Below are 19,540 nucleotides of genomic sequence, written 5' to 3'. Positions count from 1 at the left end.
GAGCGTAAATTCACGAATTATTCTGCGCTCTGGCACTCAGACGAGAGTACTATGAGATCGGAGTATATAGCCAGAGCGGATTTACGAACGCACCCATAAAAATCGATTGCAGTTTGTTTACTATATATAAAACAAGAGTATGAATTTATCAGGGGCCATGATTTGTTGTGTGAAATCACAAAATATATAGTCCAACATTTATTTTCAAATACTTAAAGAAAAAAAACATTTTTATTTTTTATTTTTGTACAATAGTTTTGGTAAGTTTTTATACAGTAGTTTTGCTTTTAGGTGCATTTAGAAAAAACTAAAGTCAACATCGACATGGCAGTAGGATTTCAAGCTCCAGGCTCTGAAAGATAATGTCAGGAAGAAGAGGTGCAATGAAAATAAAATCTAAAATAAGCCTGGCATTTCAGACTCTGAAAAGAAAGATAAATGTAGAACACAAACAAATAAGAGACATATTATAAAGTAGGTAATCTAATTTATAACATCCACCTTTAAACCTGGCTAATATATTACATATTAATCTCATAGCAAACTGCATTTCAACAAAAGGAGACTGTATAAAGAAATATGTTCTCTGAACTTTGTTACTGAATTCATAACACAAAGATCTAACGAAAAATACATCTTGTGATTTTGAGATGAACCACTAGTTTTGATTGAACAGAAAATTATTATTTGATGGGGCAGGTATGTTAGAACAACTTACATAACATAGGCCTATAATATTCAAAAAGGAAATAAAAGGTCTTCTGGCTCCTACCCTGTTTTTACATTCAGAAGAGTTACAACAAACATATGATTTATATACACAACATTATTCAAAACGTTAAACATGCAGGGCTAGCTGGAAAACTTTGGCAACACATTAAGTGCAACAGTGTAACAGAACTCCAACAGATCTTGCTACACTGGCTTCAGTGTGGACAGATGATTCGTTCATCAGAGGACTAGTCTCAGTGCTTCCATCCTGGTACGAATTCTTGTGCTTCAGGGTTCAAATTGCTGTTGATCTAAAGAGAAAAAAAACATTTGGAAAAATGTAATCAAAGCTTACAGAAATTATTAAATCAAAACAAATGGAGATATTATAGGCCTACTCTTAGTAAAGTATGTTCCAGCCTGTGTTATCTTGCCAAACAAGACAAAAATCATACTTTATACGTATGCTCAAAATGTTCTTCTATTCTACTGAGAAATTTACTTTGTTTGTATTCTTATATTTTATTATTTATTTTTGTTGTTGCATTGTCGAGAAGGAACCTACAAGTAAACATTTCGTTGGACGGTGTATCCTTTGTGTATCCCGTACATACGACTAATAAAACTTGAAATGTGGTGGCAAGATAGCACATACATATCTGGGACTAGGCTAGCCTCAGCAACACAGGCTTTTCATGAGTCAAAGAGACAAGATTTGGAAGGATGGCCACACGAGACTAGCCTGGCAAGCCACCTGATCCTGCGCATGAATGGTTTCCTACACAAGACTAGGACTAGGCCAACTAAAATGGCTACTTTCCACAGACTTTACTTTAAGGAAACCTGGACAAGCCAAAATCACTGAAACATTTACCGCCAGGCCGTCGACGAAGCCTGTGTCACAGAGGACCAGTAGGTTGAGTTGGTCCTGGAGTTGACCGAGGGTTGGAGGGAGATCTCTTGCTGGGATGAACCATTCATTCTCCTCTTCCTCCAACATCTCCTGGAAACACCGCTCAATGAACTCCTCCTCCCACAGTTCCTCCTCAATCTGCAGACAAAGCATTCAAAATTATTTAGACACCCACTCTTCGCAACACTAAATTATTGAAATAATGATACATTGCTATTACAAAAACAGCTATTTCTTTGTGTGTGATATAGGCATGAAATATTAAATCAACTAGTTACCTAATCTAGTACTTGATCAATAGGCAGAATAATTAGAGTACCTGTCTGTTGAATTCCTCCTCATTCTCCATCCACATGTATTCAGCAAAGGGATTGTCATCATTGATGAACTGTCCATGTAGGATAAGTTCGCTGTTGCTGAGACTTGGGGTGTTGTTGATGCGACTTGGGTCTTTCATTTTGGCTGTAACAAAGATGAGGTAGGTTAGCTGTATCTTCAAAAATAGACCAACAGAAGAAATAATACAACATTTCAGAACACAGTAATAATAAGACACAGCAATGAACAATCAACAACTCGGGGGAAAAAACACAGTAGTTAAAAATGACAGCAACACTGCGATTATAGTTAACTATAGTTTCGGGCTCCCGAGTGGCGCAGCGGTCCTTAGACCGCTTCAGTAATTCAGTGATTTTGCACTGCATCTCAGTGGTAGAGGCGTCACTACAGACACCCTGGTTCGAATCCAGGCTGTAACACAACCGGCCATGATTGGGAGTCCCATAGGCGCACAATTGGCCCAACGTCGTCGTTGGGGTGTAGGCCGTCATTGTAAATAAGAATTTCTTCTTAACTGACTTGCCTAGTTAAATAAAGATTATATTTATTTAAAGAAACGTGTCTACCTTTGTTAAGACGACTCGATATAAAGGCTAAAAGCAGCAAGTAGGCACACACATTTCTGTTTTATATGGACCACAGCAATGTTAATATAACGTTACGATATATTTCATAACAGTCAACTTACCAGGTGAAGGTTCAAAGCTGTCGTTGMTGCTTTTGTTTCTTTCCAACTCTTATTTCCAAGACAAGTGAACAATAATGGCCGCTGAGGCTGTTGTTTACATGTTGAGCGTCAGAGATTGGACGAATCCTATGACCCTCCCACGTGATCAGGGCGCATCCTCCTTGAGACTTTCGTTATATAGCTTCAACGCCGCGTGAGCCCATCCTGCGCAGGTAAGGACAATAAACCWGAGTTCCCTAAATTCGTGAAATCTTCGTTTGACTGTAAAATAACTAACGTTACAAATTACGAATATATATTGTTTATACTGATCTCCTATTTTTTTTGAAGCATAATATACATCTCATGATGAAAACATTCAGCTCGCTGCCAGCAAATTAGCTTCGTAAGCTAGCTAGGCCAGAGGCCTTGCCTTTCACATCAAATATATGTTATGCTGCTGTTACCTATTAACATTTAGTTAGTTACTATTATCTTCAAACTAAACGTGTTTATATCTCSTACGCACAGGATTCAGCAAATATTCACGTACTGAGTAGAAATGTTTTTGGCAGCACAGACAAAAAGCGAAAAACCAGCTCTTGCGGTTAGCTGCATCTCGTGTTAGCTAGCAACTTGAATAGCTAATGTTTCGATACATTCTCTATACTGTTGTCTTTGCTATAGCTGGATCTAAGAGTGTTCTGATCCAGAGACTGGATTCAAATTCCCTTTTTAAGCATTGTAACCTTGTAACTAAACATTTTAAGCTCTTTTTCAAGTTGTGTCCAAACTGCAGTTAGGACAATTGTTGGTCACTTGGTGCATTACCCTTTCTCTATGAAGATGAACCCATGTTTGATATATCTTCTCTTCTGGCTATGACATACAGTTAATTGATACTGTATATCTTCCTCTACTTTCGTATGAGGTCAATTCACGTCTGAATCTTTACTGTACATTTCCCTCCTTTTCTGTGAGTGGTCTCTTCAATGCTTTTATAAATGGTTCTTCCTGTTTCTTTCATATAAAGCTAACATTCTGATTCTGAACACAGTTCAATTGACTACTATTTCAATTGGGCCGTTCTCTCTACACTTGCTATCTGTACATTGTAGGCTAACTGAACCTGGCTGCGGACAGTGTTGTTTGCACCTCCATATCCCCATGCTAACTGTGGAGGAGGGTGGCAGACAAGAACTTACACCCTACACTTTCACCATTATGTTTCTGCAGAAATATTCCATCAGATGAAGAGGAGAGTTTTCCTTTTCCTCATCCACGTTGACTTGTTGCCACGTCGTTGTCAGTTTTTGAATTGACTGAATCTTCTCTTCGTTCAAAGACTTCTAAATTGGCCCTCACTTAACTGCTTCCTTATTCTGTTATTGTGCTGTGTAATCTCACTTTGAGTTAGTTTAGAGCACGTCAGCCATTTTGAGGATTGCCATGTCCCAGAAGATTCCATCTGATAGCTCTCAGAAAGGCTTTGCTGTGGGACGCGGGCTCCTGGCTGCTGCTGAGACCCTCAACTTCAGCATGAATGAACAGCGTTCAGACAGTCTCCATCATGGCTCAACCTCCAGACAGTTGCACAGCATGTCCTCGGGTATGGGGGGTGGTGAGGGTGACCGTGACCCGCAGCTGTCCCGTCGTGGTGGTGGCAGCCACATTGGCAACTCCATGAAGCTGTTTGCCAGCTTGGGCCTGTCGCCCGCTGACCTAGACATGCTGGCACAGATCCCAGAAGACAACATTAGTGTGGAGACCTTGCCTCACCTTATAATGCAGCTTAAGAACCGGAAGGTGGAGTCTGACAGACGCATGGCAGGCAACTCTAGAGGGGACCTGTCCGGCCTCTCCTCTGAGCCCTCATACAGAGCCAGCAGAGACGACTGGGGCGACATGCGTGTTGGCAAACTGGGTGGTTCCATCGGCAAAGCTTCGGCCCACGCTCAGCAAGGAGACTTGGGCTACAGTTCTATCCAAGACACTTCAGCTGGAAGGTACGAACTCGACTATGGCCACGGCAGTGGTGCAAGAGATCCAGGGTGGTATTCAGATCTTTCCCATGATCGCTACAGCGGTATGGGCATGGGTCCCCCCTCAGCGGCAGACAGTGTCTTTATGACCAGGAGAATGGGTTCCCCGTCCCAAGGCAAAGTGCAGGACTTCTTAGGAGTTATACCTCACATGTTTCCCCATGTGTGCGCTCTTTGTGATTTTGACGTGCATTCTACCATGGTGAGTATTAACTCCAATTCATTTTCCACTTTACCTGTCTATTTCACACCGTCTGCTCTGATCTCATTTTGATTGCTACTCTCATGCACGCACGGACACTTTCAATTCAAGACCACTTTTTTGAATTTTATAATCAAATATTTTATATCTTTTGATTTATCAAGTGATGAAAAGCCAATTCTACAGTACACTAAGTAATGATTCAACAAGTCTGTTTTATATTAGCATCATATCTCCACTTATTCAGCTTCTTTCTCCTTTTTTGAAGAGCCGTAGTTTAWTCACCCTTTTGCTTTCTAATTGGTGTGGGAGCCAATTGATGTACACAGTGTATGTATTCAGTAAATCAGTCACTCATCCAGTGGGTGTCTTGGTCTGCAGGAGTGGAACCAGCACACGGATGGATTACGCCACACAGAAAACCAGAGGCTCCTCCTGCAAATGTAAGTTACTATTCCTCTTCAAACACACTACGTTATGTAAAGACCTTTTTTTAGCAACAAGGTTGTTTTGACTAATGTTCAAATAGCCACTGAAGAATGTGATACACACTGAAAGGTCTGTATACAACTTTTACCCTGCCTGCTTGAACTAATGCACGAAGAGAGAYGGGAAAATATATATATTTTAAAATAAAATTGTGTGAACCATCAATCATTTTTGACCAATGTTCTCCCATGATCTTTAGGTACCCAGAATGGGATCCACACATGGCCACAAGCAGAAGGTATGTGTCTCACTTTCCCGCACGTGCACACACGCTCTCTCTTTCTCACACACACGCCGGTTGTTATAACATGTTTGCAAATATTAGTCCCAAGAGTTGATAAAGAACAAGAACCAGTTAACAAGAAACCTTCAGGTGTTTAGACTTTAAAGAGTAACTGCCCCTTAAAAAAACAACTTTTCATTTAGAAAACAGCCTATGTGGCATCTATGAGTGTGAAACATTTATTCTACTGTCAACATTGACTACAGAGTGTAAATACGGTCATTTTGGTCATAAAGTCCGTCTTGTCCAAAACAGAGTTTTGTGAGGCTTGTGGTCCTTGACTGCATCACAACATAAACGAAGGTTGGCTTTGTTTTAATCCTGCCGACAGCTGGCATCACACTAGAAATTATAAATTTGGCGTGCAGCTGCACTCGACCCGATTGGAATCCCTTTGGTAAATTTGGGTTGCCTTTGGATATCCCTATGGGGCTAGTTAGGGACCATCGATAAACGGGGACAATATGTTGAAATTTCAATGACTTACCCTCAAACCAACTATAAATTGCAGYAATTAATTTACAAATATTGAAAGCATTTATTGAGAACTAAAAGGAATGAGAATATTATCTCATTTACATTGTTTAATTTATTGACGGCTCCTAACTAGCCCCGGGGATAGGCTATCCAAATTCAAACCAAATTTACCGCCGTCGCACACCAGTCAGCTAAAATTAATTGTCTAAATAATTTGTTTAACTCTTGCCACCTGCGAACACATACACACACACACACACGAGACAACCACACCCCAAAACCAACTCGAGTTTGAATTAAGTCATGGACACAAGTCATGGATTTCTTAATGAACCAAATATAAAACGAGGCCAACTCAGGAAGTGAAGTTGCACTTTAAATACGTGGCTGAATCAGTCTTATGTAATTAGACTGAATCTCATGTTTGTCCCTTTTCAGRGGTGGGTCTCATCAACTGGAGACCACCAATCAATCAGCCGGTCTCCTGGGACCAATCCCCATGGCTGAAAGGCAGCAGGCTGGAGGAGGGCGCATGAGCTCCGGCTGGGGTAATGCTGTGTTTGTGTGAAAGATTACGCCTGTGTCTGAAATGGCATCCTCTTCTCTTTTAGTGCACTACTTTTCATTAGGGTTCCATAGGGCTTTGGCCAAAAGTAGTGCACTATATAGGGAATAGGGTACCTTTTCGGATGCAACCAATGTATACTTATTCCTGTCACTTACTGATGAATTTTTGTATTCATTACCATGTTATCATTGTCATTAAAGGGATAGGCCTAGTTCACCCAAATTACTAAATGACATATTGGCTTCCTGACCCTGTAATCAGTCTAGGGACAAAGGAAGATATATATATATATAAAAACCTCTTATGTCTTTTTAGGTGGGGGTGCTGGATCTAATGTTGGATCAGGCAAGCCACATCAACACTCTATGGCACCTAAGCAGGTAATGTGTTTTATTTGTCATGATATTATCTTGATCAAATACAGTCTTTTTACTGCAATGCAGTGACCAGGTAAGTCCTCATCAAAATTTACTGGTATGTATTTTACTGGTATGTCTTTGGTGTGAAAGTCATGGATTCAACCTGTTTTTGTATCTGTCTGAACTGTTCTCCTCCTCAGATCAGAAGCAAAGTAGTGGTGGCTAAATATGACAGGAGTCCTCTGTCTAACAAAGCCCTGTTCGCCCTGGTTGAACCCTTTGGAACTCTCTGTGAACACCTGGTACTGAAGAACAAGGTAAAGCACGACACTTTGTGCCACCTTGCCAGGGGCATGTTCAATTCTGGGCCTGCGTGGACATTCTAGAATTTGCGTGCTCAACAAACTAATGGGATTTATCCAAATAAATTTTTATGATAAGTCAGAGCCATACTGTATTTCTGCGCTCGTGAACAAGCGTTACAACCCCGCCTGGGAAAACGCACTCATTTGCTGTGTGATTTGGAAATGTTGGAACTGGGTCATGACAGTTTCTAAAGCGCAATGGTAAATTTGATCACATTTCTGTAGAGGTGTGGGCAGAATGTTTTAATATTTTGCTGTGACTATTTAAACAAACATTTCTGACCAAATAAAAGTATTAGAAACATATCCGTCAATGTGCTCCTATACAATCTCCTTCCCCAACGGCAAATACATCTGTCTTCACATTAGACCTACCTTCTGTTTTTATTGGCCGACCATTATTAGAATTCCCATGCCTCAAACACTTCAATTAACCCCCCCCCCCCTCCAAAAAAACACAACAATATTTCCTTGCAATGCAATTGATCAACCACTAGAAATTCTGCGTATGCATGGTCTGAGAAGTGAGGGGAAATACACACGCTTCCCCCTCAAGTTCAAACTTGATTAAGACCAATCTTTGCAGGGGAAACTGTCGCACAACGCGAGGTTGTCTTTAAAAAATATATATATAAAAAATTGTGCCCACACACTTTTGAGAAATGACGCCCCTAGTCYTTGACGATAAAGATTCTTAATTTGAGTGTCCAGGAAACCACCCCTTTTGTGTTTTCACACCACTTTCCTCTTATTACAATGTATATATAAATTCTGCTTCAACAGAGTAACTAACCTATTACAGTACAACTGGAATTATATAGATCACAATGCAAACTCTTTCAAACGCTTGACTTGCTCTTAGTACCTATTTTTAACAGAAGTAAGCGGATGACGTTGTTGTATTAGAGCACCTGCTGACTGGTCCTGTAACACAGGGTTCATGATGCGTATTTCTACTCCACAGGCCTTTTTAGAAATGGAGACTCATAAGGAAGCTAGGGATGTGGTGAGCTTCTACCAGCAGACCCCAGCGGTGTTGTATGGGAAACAAATCACTTGTTATCTGTCCAAGGAAATCATGGTGATTCAGGTAATATTGGAGTGTCCTTATTAATCTATTTTCATTAGTTTTGCCTGTATCTGTTGTATAGATGAAATACTTCAAATCACTCAGCTGCATATCTATCTTTGCTGACCGTTAACTACCCCATTCAATTCAAGCAGTGATCATGCATGCAGATCAGTACACGTAATATGTTCCTCTTTCTGAATACAGAAAGACAGCAGAACTGAGAGAATCAACCGGGAGGCGAAACAAGGCAAAGAGCCAGCGCCAGCGAACCAATCGCAGGTAGTCTTCTTCTCCAACTTGCCGCGTGAGAATGAGAAGAAGCAGGAACTCCTCACCATCGCGCGGCGCTTCGGCACCGTGGAGAAACACTTGTTTCTAACTGATGAGGTAAAAGTCCTATTGTTCTCTGTATAAAAAATATACTAACGTTTGGATAAAAGCGTCTGCTAAATGGCGCATATAATTTTTTTAATAAACTCAGCAAAAAAAGAAACGTCCCRTTTTCCGGACCCTGTCTTTCAAAGAAGATTCGTTAAAATCCAAATAACTTCACAGATCTTCATTTGTAAAGGGTTTAAACACTGTTGCCCATGCTTGTTCAGTGAACCATGAACAATTAATGAACATGCACCTGTGGAACGGTCCTTAAGACACTAACAGCTTACAGACGGTAGGTAATTAAGGTCACAGTTATGAAAACTTAGGACACTAAAGAGGCCTTTCTACTGACTCTGAAAAACCCCACAAGAAAGATGCCCAGGGTCCCTGCTCATCTGTGTGAACGTGCCTTAGGCATGCRYCAAGGAGGCTTGAGGATATACTTTTTTATTATATTCTGGATCTGTCATGAAAGCTTAAAATGTATCAACGTTTGCGTTTGTCTTCCAAGTCCTTTGTTCAGCTGGAGTCTGCAGAGGATGCAGAGATGTTGGTGAAGTACTACACTCTGAATCCACTGACCATCCATGGAAAGAGTGTCCGCTTAAACATCTGTACCAAGTACAAGACCTTAAAGTAAGAATTCCAAGATTGATTCAGTGCTTCATTATCATATTAGAGGACTTAGTTGGCCTTTTTTCACAGAGGTCGCTGTACTGATTGTGGATTGTTGTCTGTCTGTAACAGTGTGAGTAATCGCTCCAACAAACTGATGGATGACAAGAGAAGGAGAAGCAACAGTAGTACTGGGCCCAAAGACAGAGGTTCCTCCTCCAGGAGCGCTAAATCTTCCTCTAGCAGCAAAGCCAAAGAGGGCAAGAAGGAACCACGAAAAGGAGAGGACTGCAGTGCAGAGGGAGAGGGGTCAGGGAGAGAGGGAGAGGGGTCAGGTGACGAGGTGGCTGGTGTGATGGAGGGAGATGAAGCTGAGGAGTGCAAAGGAGAGGGAGACCAAGGTTCACGTGATGATGGGCCGTCAGAGGACAAGGCTGAAGCCGTGACGGAAGACCCAGAGACTGCTGCCAACACCAGTCTGGAATCCCAGGAGGAGAAGGAACCTGCTCCGGACTCTGACGATGTTCCGAGCACTGCAAAGGTTCTGAGCAGTAGTGATGTCACCGAGAAGGCTGAGGGGTCAGAGGTGGAGGGGACTGTGCCTGATCCAGAGGAGAAAGCAGAGGGAGAGCCTGAGAGTGAACAGATGGAAACTGAAGCCACTACAGATGAGCCAGAGACCGAGGACAAGGATGACATGCCGTCTTCAGAGCCAGCAGAGAGCTCAGAGATGCATGAGGAACAACTACCTGCAGACCAGGTAGGTCAACAACAGAAAACATTTACAGTCCAAGAAAATATTATATTTGTCTTGCTTACAAGTTGGCGCTACTCTTGTGTTTTTGTTCTGTTGAGCACAGTGACATATCTCCCTTAAATAAAATAAAAAATGTATATTGTTCATATTGTAAACATTTATTTTGAATATGTAACTAATATGTTGACATACAGTACCAGTCAAAAGTCTGGACACCTACTCATTCCAGGGTTTTTATTTTTACTATTTTCTACATTGTAGAATAATAGTGAAGACATCAAAACTATTAAATAACACACAGAATCATGCAGTAACCAAAAAAAGTGTTAAACAAATCGAAATATATTTTGTTTGATTCTTCAAAGTAACCACCCTTTGCCTTGATGACAGCTTTGCACAGTCTTGGCATTCTCTCAACCAGCTTCATGAGGTAGTCACCTGAAATACATTTCAATTAACAGATGTGCGTTGTTCAAAGTTAATTTGTGGAATTTCTTTCCTTAATGTGTTTCAGCTTATCAGTTGTGTTGTGACAAGGTAGGGGTGGTATACATAAGATAGTCCATATTATGGCAAGAACAGCTCAAATACACAAAGATAAACGACGGTTCATTACTTTAAGACATGAAGGTCAGTCAATACGGAACATTTCAAGAACTTTTAAAGTTTCTTCAAGTGCAGTCGCAAAAACCATCAAGCGCTATGATGAAACTGGCTCTCATGAGGACCGCCAACAGGAAAGGAAGACCCAGAGTTACCTCTGCTGCAGAGGATAAGTTCATTAGAGTTACCAGCCTCGGAAATTGCAGCCCAAATAAATGTTTCACCGAGTTCAYGTAACAGACACATCTCAACATCAACTGTTCAGAGGAGACTGCGTGAATCAGGGCTTCGTGGTCGAATTGCTGCAAAGAAACCACTAGTAAAGGARACCAATAAGAAGAAGAGACTTGCTTGGGCCAAGAAACACGAGAGATGGACATTAGACCGGTGGAAATGTGTCCTTTGGTCTGATGAGTCCAAATGTGAGAATRTTGGATCCAACCGCAGTGTCTTTGTGAGACGCAGAGTAGGTGAACGGATGCTCTCCGCATGTGTGGGTCCCACCGTGAAGCATGGAGGAGCAGGTGTGATGGTGCTTTTCTGGTGACACTGTCTGTGATTTATTTAGAATTCAAGGCACACTTAACCCGCATGGCTACCACAGCATTCTGCAGCGATATGCCATCCCATCTGGTTTGGGCTTAGTTCCACTATCGTTTTTCCCCCCAACAGTACAATGACCTAAAACACACCTCCAGGCTCTGTAAGGGCTATTTGACCAAGAAGAAGAGTGATGGATTGCTGCATCAGATGACCTATCTGCTACAGTCACCCGACCTCAATCCAATTGAGATGGTTTGGGATGAGTTGGACTGCAGAGTGAAGGATAAGCCGACAACAAGTGCTCCGCATAAGTGCGAACTCCTTCAAGACTGTTGGAAAAGCATTCCAGGTGAAGCTGGTTGAGAGAATGCCAAGCGTGTGCAAAGCTGTCATCAAGGCAAATGGTGGCTACTTTGAAGAATCTCAAATATAAAATATTTTGATTTTTTTWWATACTTATTTGGTTATTACATGATTCCATATGTGTTATTTCGTAGTTTTGATGTATCCACTATTATTCTACAATGTAGAAAATAGTAAAAATAAAGAAACCCTTGAATGTGTAGGTGTCCAGACTTTTAACTGGTACTTTTATGTTGAATATGTAACTAATATGTTGACATACATGTTGTTCCTTTCCGACAGGAGGAGGGCAGCATGGAGCAGGATTTCCCAGAGAACATGGATGACTTTGTGACTCTGGATGAGCTGGCAGAGGACGATGACTTGGAGAGACAGGACTCCTCATCCAAAGAAAAGTACTCCTCTTCAGGTAAACAACATTAACTTCACCTCCTAGCATGATGTTTGATCATTTAATTTAGGATGCTTGATGACAGCGTCTGTGGAATTGAAAACCATTGCTACAGTGTCGCCCCACGTGAAAATAAGCTACAGCAACTGTTGTTGGAAAAGTAAACAGTTGTGTAATTGTCGCTCTCATTCTCTCTGCAGGAAGCTATAAGAAAATAGGGGGATTGAGAGTGGTCAACGTTGTGGGATTTAAACGAGCCTATGGTTTTCTGAACGAGATCTTGGCCCTGGCCAAACCCTTCGGTACAGTAGTTCAGCACCTGGTGCTTGACGTGAGACCCGAGGTAAAGTTAGTTAGTTGGTTGGTTGGTTGATAGATTAATTTGACAGTGAAGCGAAAAATAGTGAAGGCAACGTGTKCCTATTGTGTATCTTTTGTTTGTTGGTGAACCTAGGCCTTTCTGCAACTCAATTCAGAAGAGGAGGCAAAAGCAATGGTCAATTTCTACAGTGGGAATGTAACACCAACTGTGTGTGGGAAATCTGTGAAAATCTACCATTCACAGACATACGCTACCATTCAGGTGAGCTCCGTACCTGCAGATTGTTGGTCAGCCTTCTACAGTAGAAGTTGTTTTGTAATGTTTRCTGATCTTCTTGCAGAGTGGGAGAGTGGTATACGTGGGACAGATCCCCCACTTCAAATCCTCAGACGCCTCTCTTCTGAAAATTGCTGAACCGTTCGGCAAAGTGAGACGCTATTTCCTGAACAGATCTCGCAACGAGGTAATGAAATATCTTGTTCTCTCTTCGGCTACAGAGCTTCTTGGAAACGAGTGGGATACAATAGAAATCCAAATTTTGTTTTGTATGTTAATTATTTAATTTCTAGTGTTTCATTGAGATGGAACGTGGAGAGGACGCTGAGAGAATGTCTGAGACCTACAAGGACACGCCCCCTAAATTCGAGGGCAAGCGACTAACGGTGTACGTGAGCAGGAAGTACAAACAACTCAAATACGGGTGAGTCAAATGAAACAACATTTCATGTAATTGCTGTGAGCGTTGTACATTTCAACTTATTTCTGTCACTACTAAGATGCTGCTCTTCCGCGACACTAAAGATGAAATGCTCTTTCCCACACTAGACACCGACCACCAGGCCCTGACTCCGAGGAGAAGAAGAGGKCGTCGAAGAGGGAGCGATCYGGCAGTGAAACGAGCTCCCACAGGAGCTCAGCAGCCAAAAGCTCAGCCAAGCAGGATGAAGAACCTCCAGTCAAGAAGTCCAGAGAGGAGACGGCGGCATCCTCGGCAGACGAGCRTGACAAAGAAGACAAGGAGGAGATGGAGACGCCCACTGAGCAGAGTGAGGTAGAGGTTAGGAAGGAGGAGGAGGTCCAGGGAGAACACGGTCAACCCTCTGAGAACTCAGCTGTACACAAGATTGACACTGACATGGTAAGTTTATCTGGCTTTGGTTGTTCTGAAAATGCCACCATATTCACTATAGTGTATTACTACGGCTCACAGTCCTATGGGGCTTTGGTCAAACGTAGTTCGCTGTCATCATCAGCAATTCCTCTATGATGATCTGATGGGGAATATGACACCATTTTGGGATGTAACCCGAGGCAGTTTTAGTTTGTCAACCGAAGGTAAGGAACTGACTCTCTATTGCTCTATACTGTAGAACATCAAAATGGAGGAAAACGAGACGCCYATTTCCATAGTGAGTGTGAGGAGCGTTGAGGAGAATGGAGAGACTGCTAGCACACCATCCCAGGCCGAGGGGAAGCTGTCATCAACCAGTCCTGTTCCTCTGGGGCCTTATGAGCCTAACCACCCAGTGGGTAAGGACATGCTCAGATGAATACTCTAGAGGGAAAATGGTTTTCTATGCATTTAGAAAGACTTTAATTTTTTTTATAACATATAGAATAATTAAATTTTCTGTCAGGCAACTCTTGTCCATCACATTAAAAATATATACACTACACAGACAAAAGTATCTGGACACCCCTTTAATTTAATGGATTCAGTTATTTTTTTTGTTGCAGACAGATGTATAAAATCGAGCAAACGGCCTTGCAATCTACGTAGACAAACCATTGGCAGTAGAATGGCCTTACTGAAGAGCTCAGTGACTTTCAATTTCTGCCCTGCTAGAGCTGCCCAAGGTCAACTGTAAGTGTTGATATTGTGAAGTGGAAACATCTCGGAGCAACAGCTTCTCAACCACAAAGTGGTAGGGCACACAAGCTCACAGAACAGGGCCGCCGAGTGCGGAAGCACGTAGAAATTGTTTGTCCTCGGTTGTGAGTTCAAAACTGCCTCTGGAAACGTCAGCACAGGAACTGTTCGTCGGGAGCTCCTTGAAATGGGTTTCCATGGCCGAACAGCCGCACACATGCCTAAGATCACCYTGCGTAATGCCAAACCTCGGCTGGAGTGGTGTGAAGCTCGCCACCATTGGACTCTGGAGCAGTGGAAACGCGTTCTCTGGAGTGATGAATCACGCTTCACCATCTAGCAGTCCAACATCAAATATGGGTTTGGCGGATGCCAGGAGAACGTTACCTGCCCCAATGCACAGTGCCAACTGTAACGTTTGGTGGAGGAGGAGTAATGMTCTGGGGCTGTTTTTCATGGTTCGGGCCCCTTAGTTCCAGTGAAGGGAAACCTTAACCTTACAGCATACAATGGCATTCTAGACAATTCTGTGCTTCCAACTTTGTGGCAACAGTTTGGGGAAGGCCCTTTCCTGTTTCAGCATGACAATGCCCCCGTGCATAAAGCGAAGTACATACAGAAATGGTTTGTCGAGATCGGTGTGGAAGAACCTGACTGGCCTGCACAGAGCCCTGACCTCAACCCCATCGAACACCTTTGGGATGAATTTGGAACGCCGACTACGAGCCAGGCCTAATCACCCAACATCAGTGCCCGACCTCACTAATGCTCTTGTGGCTGAATGGAAGTTCCAACATCTAGTGGAAAGCCTTCCCAGAAGAGTGGAAGCTGTTGTAGGAGTGAAAGAGGGGGGGGGGGCAACTTTATATTAATTCCCATGATTTTAGAATGAGATGTTCAGCGCGCAGGTGTCCACATACTTTTGACCATGTAGATTATATCATATTTCATACATTATAACCAAATGTTCAAATCAAATGTTATTTGTCACGTGCCCTGAATAGAACAGGTGTAGACCTTACAGTGAAATTCTTACAACCAAACATCATAGTGACACTGTTGTCTGATTGCAGGTGTTGAATATGTGAAGATGGGATACTATTGTAGAGTCTGTTTCCTGTTCTATTCCAATGAGGAGACAGCCAAGAAGGTTCACTGCAGCAGTCAATCTCACTACCAAAAACTCAAGGTAAACATATACAATATTTTAGTCAATTAGCAGATATACCAAAATATCTAAGCAGTCATTTAAAGCTCTGACACAAAACACACCAATACGTCTCTGACTTTATATCAAACACTTGTCAGCGTCAGAAAAACATTTGCTCTGAAATCTAAACGCTGTCCCTTATTTTATTTTTTTCTTTCAGAAACATCTGGAAAAGGAGAAGGCCAAAGCTCAAAGTACCACAGGGACGAAGACTCCCGTGTAGGAAATGACAGGAACTGTTTACACGTGGATAGAGTTAGTTTGTAACGCTAGAGTGGAAGTTTCAGCATTTTTTTTTTTTTTTTTTTTTAAGCTTTCATGTTTAGTCATACAGTTTTGTAACTTTTTTATTTTAACCAATGTACTGTACCAGGAGGAACCAACCATGATGGGTCTGGTCTGGAGAATGTAGGGAGTTTTGTATGCCTGGGTTTTGTTTTTAATGTTTTCTGATGACTCGTCTTGCTAAATTTATAAGCGCGAGACACATTTTTGATTTGCATTGGACTACATTCCTGTCAGATGCTGGTCTTTTGATTGTTTCCCCGACTGTTGTGATGCAGAGACGAGAAATACTGTAACCAATTATATTAGGGCAAGAGTCTAAAAGGAGCTTGGTTGATCATTTTAATTAATAAATGCCTCCCATGCAGACGTTCACATGATTGCATTGCTTGAAAGTATAATGAACAAAAATATAAATTCAACATGTAATGTGTTGGTCCCATGTTTCATGAGTTGAAATAAAAGATCCCAGAAATTTTTCAGATGCATCAAAAGCTTATTTTTTAAATGTTGTGCACAAGTTTGTTTACATCCCTGTTACTGAGCATTTCTCCTTTGCCAAGATAATCCATCCACCTGACAGGTGTGGCATATCAAGAAGCTGATTAAACAGCATGATCATTCCACAGGTGCACCTTGTGCTGTGGACAATAAAAGGCCACTAAAATGTGCAGTTTTGTCACAACACAATGCCACAGATGTCTCAATTGGCATGCTGACTGCAGGAATGTCCACCCGAGCTYTTGCCAGAGAATTGAATTTCCACAAGAGCTGTTGCCGGTGAATTGAATGTTAATCTCTCTACCATAAGCTGCCGCCGTCATTTTTAGAGAATTTGGCAGTCTGTCCAACCGGCCTCACAACCGCYGACCACGTGTAACCACGCCAGACCAAGACCTCCACATCTGGCTTCTTCACCTGCGGGATCATCTGAGAATGTCCACCAGAGCTGTTGCCGGTGATTTGAATGATAATTTCTCTACCATAAGGTGCCTCCAATGTTGTTTCAGGGAATTTGGCAGTACGTCCAACAGGCCTCACAACTGCAGACCGCGTGTAACCATCCCAGGACCTCCACATCTGGCTTCCAGGCTGTATCGCAACCGGCCGTGATTGAGAGTCCCATAGGGCGGTGCACAATTGGCCTAGCGTCGATCCGGGTTTGGCCGTTTTATGGCGTAAACGTAATTTAAGAATTTGTTCTTAACTGACTTGCCTAGTAAAATAAAAATCTTCACCTGCAGGATCATCTGAGACCAGCCACCTGGACAGCTGATGAAACTGAGTTTGCACAACCAAAGAATTTCTGCACAAACTCAGAAACCGTCTCAGGGAAGCTCATCTGCGTGCTCGTCATCCTCACCATGCTCTTGACCCGACTGCAGTTTGGTGTCGTAACCAACTTCAGTGGGAAATTGCTCACCTTTGATGGCCACTGGCACGCTGGAGAAGTGTGCTCTTCATGGATGAATCCCGGTTTTAACTGTACCGGGCAGATGGCAGACGTGTGGTTTGCTAGATGCTACTAAGATGCTGCCCATGGTGATTATGGTGATTATGATATTTGAAGGCATAAACTACGGACAACGAACACAATTGCATTTTATCGATGGAAATTTGAATGCAGAGATACCGTGACGAGATCCTGAGGCCCATTGTGTCATTCATCTGCCGCCATCACCTCATGTTTCAGCATGATAATGCACGGCCCCATGTCGCAATTATATGTACACAATTCCTGGAAGCTGAAAATGTCCCAGTTCTTCCATGGCCTGCATACTCACCAGACATGTCACCCGTTGAGCATGTTTGGGATGCTCTGGATCGACGTGTACGACAGTGTTCCAGTTCTAGCCTATATCCAGCAACTTCGCACAGCCATTGAAGAGGAGTGGGACAACATTTCACAGGGCACAAACAGCTTGAACAACTCAATGTGAAGGAGATTTATTTTCTGCTGCGTGAGGTAAATGGTGGTCTCCAGATACTGAATGGTTTTCTGATTCACACCCCTACCTTTAAAAAAATAATAATAATGTATCTGTGACCAACAGATGTATTTCTGTATTCCCAGTCATGTGAAATCCATAGATTAAGACCTAACTTATTTAAATTCACACTTTTTTTTAATATGAACTGTTGCATGTTGAGTTTTATATTTTTGTTCAGTGTATATTGGCATCATGTTACTGGAGGAGAATGGGTACAAAGAAATGTGTTGAGAGCCCTGTCTTATTGTGAGCATGCACTTTACACATACAGTTCATGTTGTGACCAGGAGATGGTGTTATTGTTCCTACTGGACACGAGTCAACAGGACTAATGCTAGTTTTTCTCAGGATTACTTGTGATTGCTTTGTGAAGTCACTGGGAAAAGTAGCAATCTTAAATTAAATGATGCTTTTCACAAAAACAAAATTTGTATAAATATATCAATATTTTTTTTATTTGACATAAAATGTATCTAAATTCAACACGTGTTGCTAAAAGCTTCACTATTTGGTGTATAATTTAGGGACCACCAAATCCACCTTTCATTCAGATGGATCCATCCTGTTTTCTGTATCCACTGTCCTTCACTACGCCAAGTTCCCCTGAATGGCAGCCTATGGACAAAGGTCTGGTCGCCTGCATGGTGAAAAATGATCATTCCTGGGAGGCTTGGAGGGAGGAGAAACCAAAATGCGAGTTGTATCAATCCTCCCTGGAAAGAGGTCCTGACATTCCCTTAGTCCTCTCTCTTTCCAGTTTTTAGAGTCTGTTCTTTGAGCTGGAATATAAAGGCAGTAGTGGCTATAGATCAGACTGCAGCACCATTGTCTCCTGAGCAGGTCACCCCCCCAGGCTGGGGCTATGCATGTAGATGAGCCCAGGGCAGATGTCCACAAATATTTTGGGGTTTGTTGCGGGGAGTCCCCGAACAAAAAGGCTTGTCCGTCCCTAACCGAGGAGGGTCCTCTCCTTTGGGACTTCCTATTCTGTCTGCGTGCCAAATTCTTTCAGAGGAGAGGACCAAGCAAGGTTTTATACCATTAGGCTTGATATCAAGGAGCGTGCTGGAGTCGCAGTGGGAGAATGTGTACAGATGTCCCAGCAGAGTCACAAGTTCATGACCCCGGTGTGTTGCAGGCACACCCTCGTTGCATCTCATCATCAGGCTCTGGCTACGACCCTGTGTGATATTAGTAAAGGGCCTCTGGCTACGACCCTGCGTGATATTAGTAAAGGGCCTCTGGCTACATCCCTGCGTGATATTAGTGAAGGGCCTCTGGCTACGACCCTGCGTGATATTAGTAAAGGGCCTCTGGCTACGACCCTGTGTGATATTAGTAAAGGGCCTCTGGCTACGACCCTGCGTGATATTAGTAAAGGGCCTCTGGCTACTACCCTGCGTGATATTAGTAAAGGGCCTCTGGCTACGACCCTGCGTGATATTGGTAAAAGGCCTCTGGCTTACGACCCTGCGTGATATTAGTAAAGGGCTTCTGGCTACGACCCTGCGTGATATTAGTAAAGGGCTTCGGGCTACGACCCTGCGTGATATTAGTAAAGGGCCTCTGTCTACGACCCTGCGTGATATTAGTGAAGGGCCTCTGGCTACGACCCTGCGTGATATTAGTGAAGGGCCTCTGGCTACGACCCTGTGTGGTATTAGTAAAGGGCTTCTGGCTACGACCCTGCGTGATATTAGTAAAGGGCTTCGGGCTACGACCCTG

At 42.6% G+C, this 19,540-nt stretch overlaps 2 protein-coding genes across 3 annotated transcripts; one reads left to right on the top strand and one right to left on the bottom strand.

The window, feature by feature from the left end:
• Window positions 1-185: 185 nt before the first annotated feature.
• LOC111967184 (polyadenylate-binding protein-interacting protein 2) lies at window positions 186-2,752 on the bottom strand. The gene is made up of 4 exons (XM_023992050.2): window positions 2,652-2,752; window positions 1,944-2,086; window positions 1,586-1,762; window positions 186-1,022 (listed from the first exon to the last, which is right to left on the bottom strand). Exons 2-4 carry the CDS (start codon window positions 2,079-2,081, stop codon window positions 966-968), a joined length of 372 nt encoding a protein of 123 aa, XP_023847818.1. The 5' UTR covers window positions 2,082-2,086; window positions 2,652-2,752; the 3' UTR covers window positions 186-965.
• A 22-nt stretch (window positions 2,753-2,774) lies between these two features.
• matr3l1.2 (matrin 3-like 1.2) lies at window positions 2,775-16,304 on the top strand. Of its 2 annotated transcripts, XM_023992049.2 has the most exons (20): window positions 2,775-2,863; window positions 3,867-4,874; window positions 5,256-5,317; window positions 5,563-5,601; window positions 6,562-6,671; window positions 7,007-7,071; window positions 7,251-7,367; window positions 8,380-8,505; window positions 8,692-8,874; window positions 9,377-9,501; window positions 9,613-10,240; window positions 12,029-12,155; window positions 12,338-12,480; window positions 12,592-12,720; window positions 12,800-12,922; window positions 13,029-13,159; window positions 13,285-13,597; window positions 13,830-13,989; window positions 15,403-15,518; window positions 15,700-16,304. In XM_023992049.2, the coding sequence occupies exons 2-20, from the start codon at window positions 4,080-4,082 to the stop codon at window positions 15,760-15,762; spliced, it is 3,555 nt and encodes a 1,184-aa protein (XP_023847817.1). In that variant the 5' UTR covers window positions 2,775-2,863; window positions 3,867-4,079; the 3' UTR covers window positions 15,763-16,304. The 2 variants fall into 2 exon arrangements, with proteins under 2 accessions (XP_023847817.1, XP_070300762.1); XM_070444661.1 differs by lacking the exon at window positions 2,775-2,863 and having other exon boundaries at window positions 2,872-4,874.
• The last annotated feature ends 3,236 nt before the right edge of the window (window positions 16,305-19,540 follow it).

The sequence above is a fragment of the Salvelinus sp. IW2-2015 genome, linkage group LG8 (assembly GCF_002910315.2).
Source record: "Salvelinus sp. IW2-2015 linkage group LG8, ASM291031v2, whole genome shotgun sequence".
In the NCBI taxonomy this organism is placed as follows: Eukaryota; Metazoa; Chordata; class Actinopteri; order Salmoniformes; family Salmonidae; genus Salvelinus; species Salvelinus sp. IW2-2015.
The sequence above is the reverse complement of the archived record's forward strand: the minus strand, read 5'-3'. Positions and strand labels throughout refer to the sequence as shown.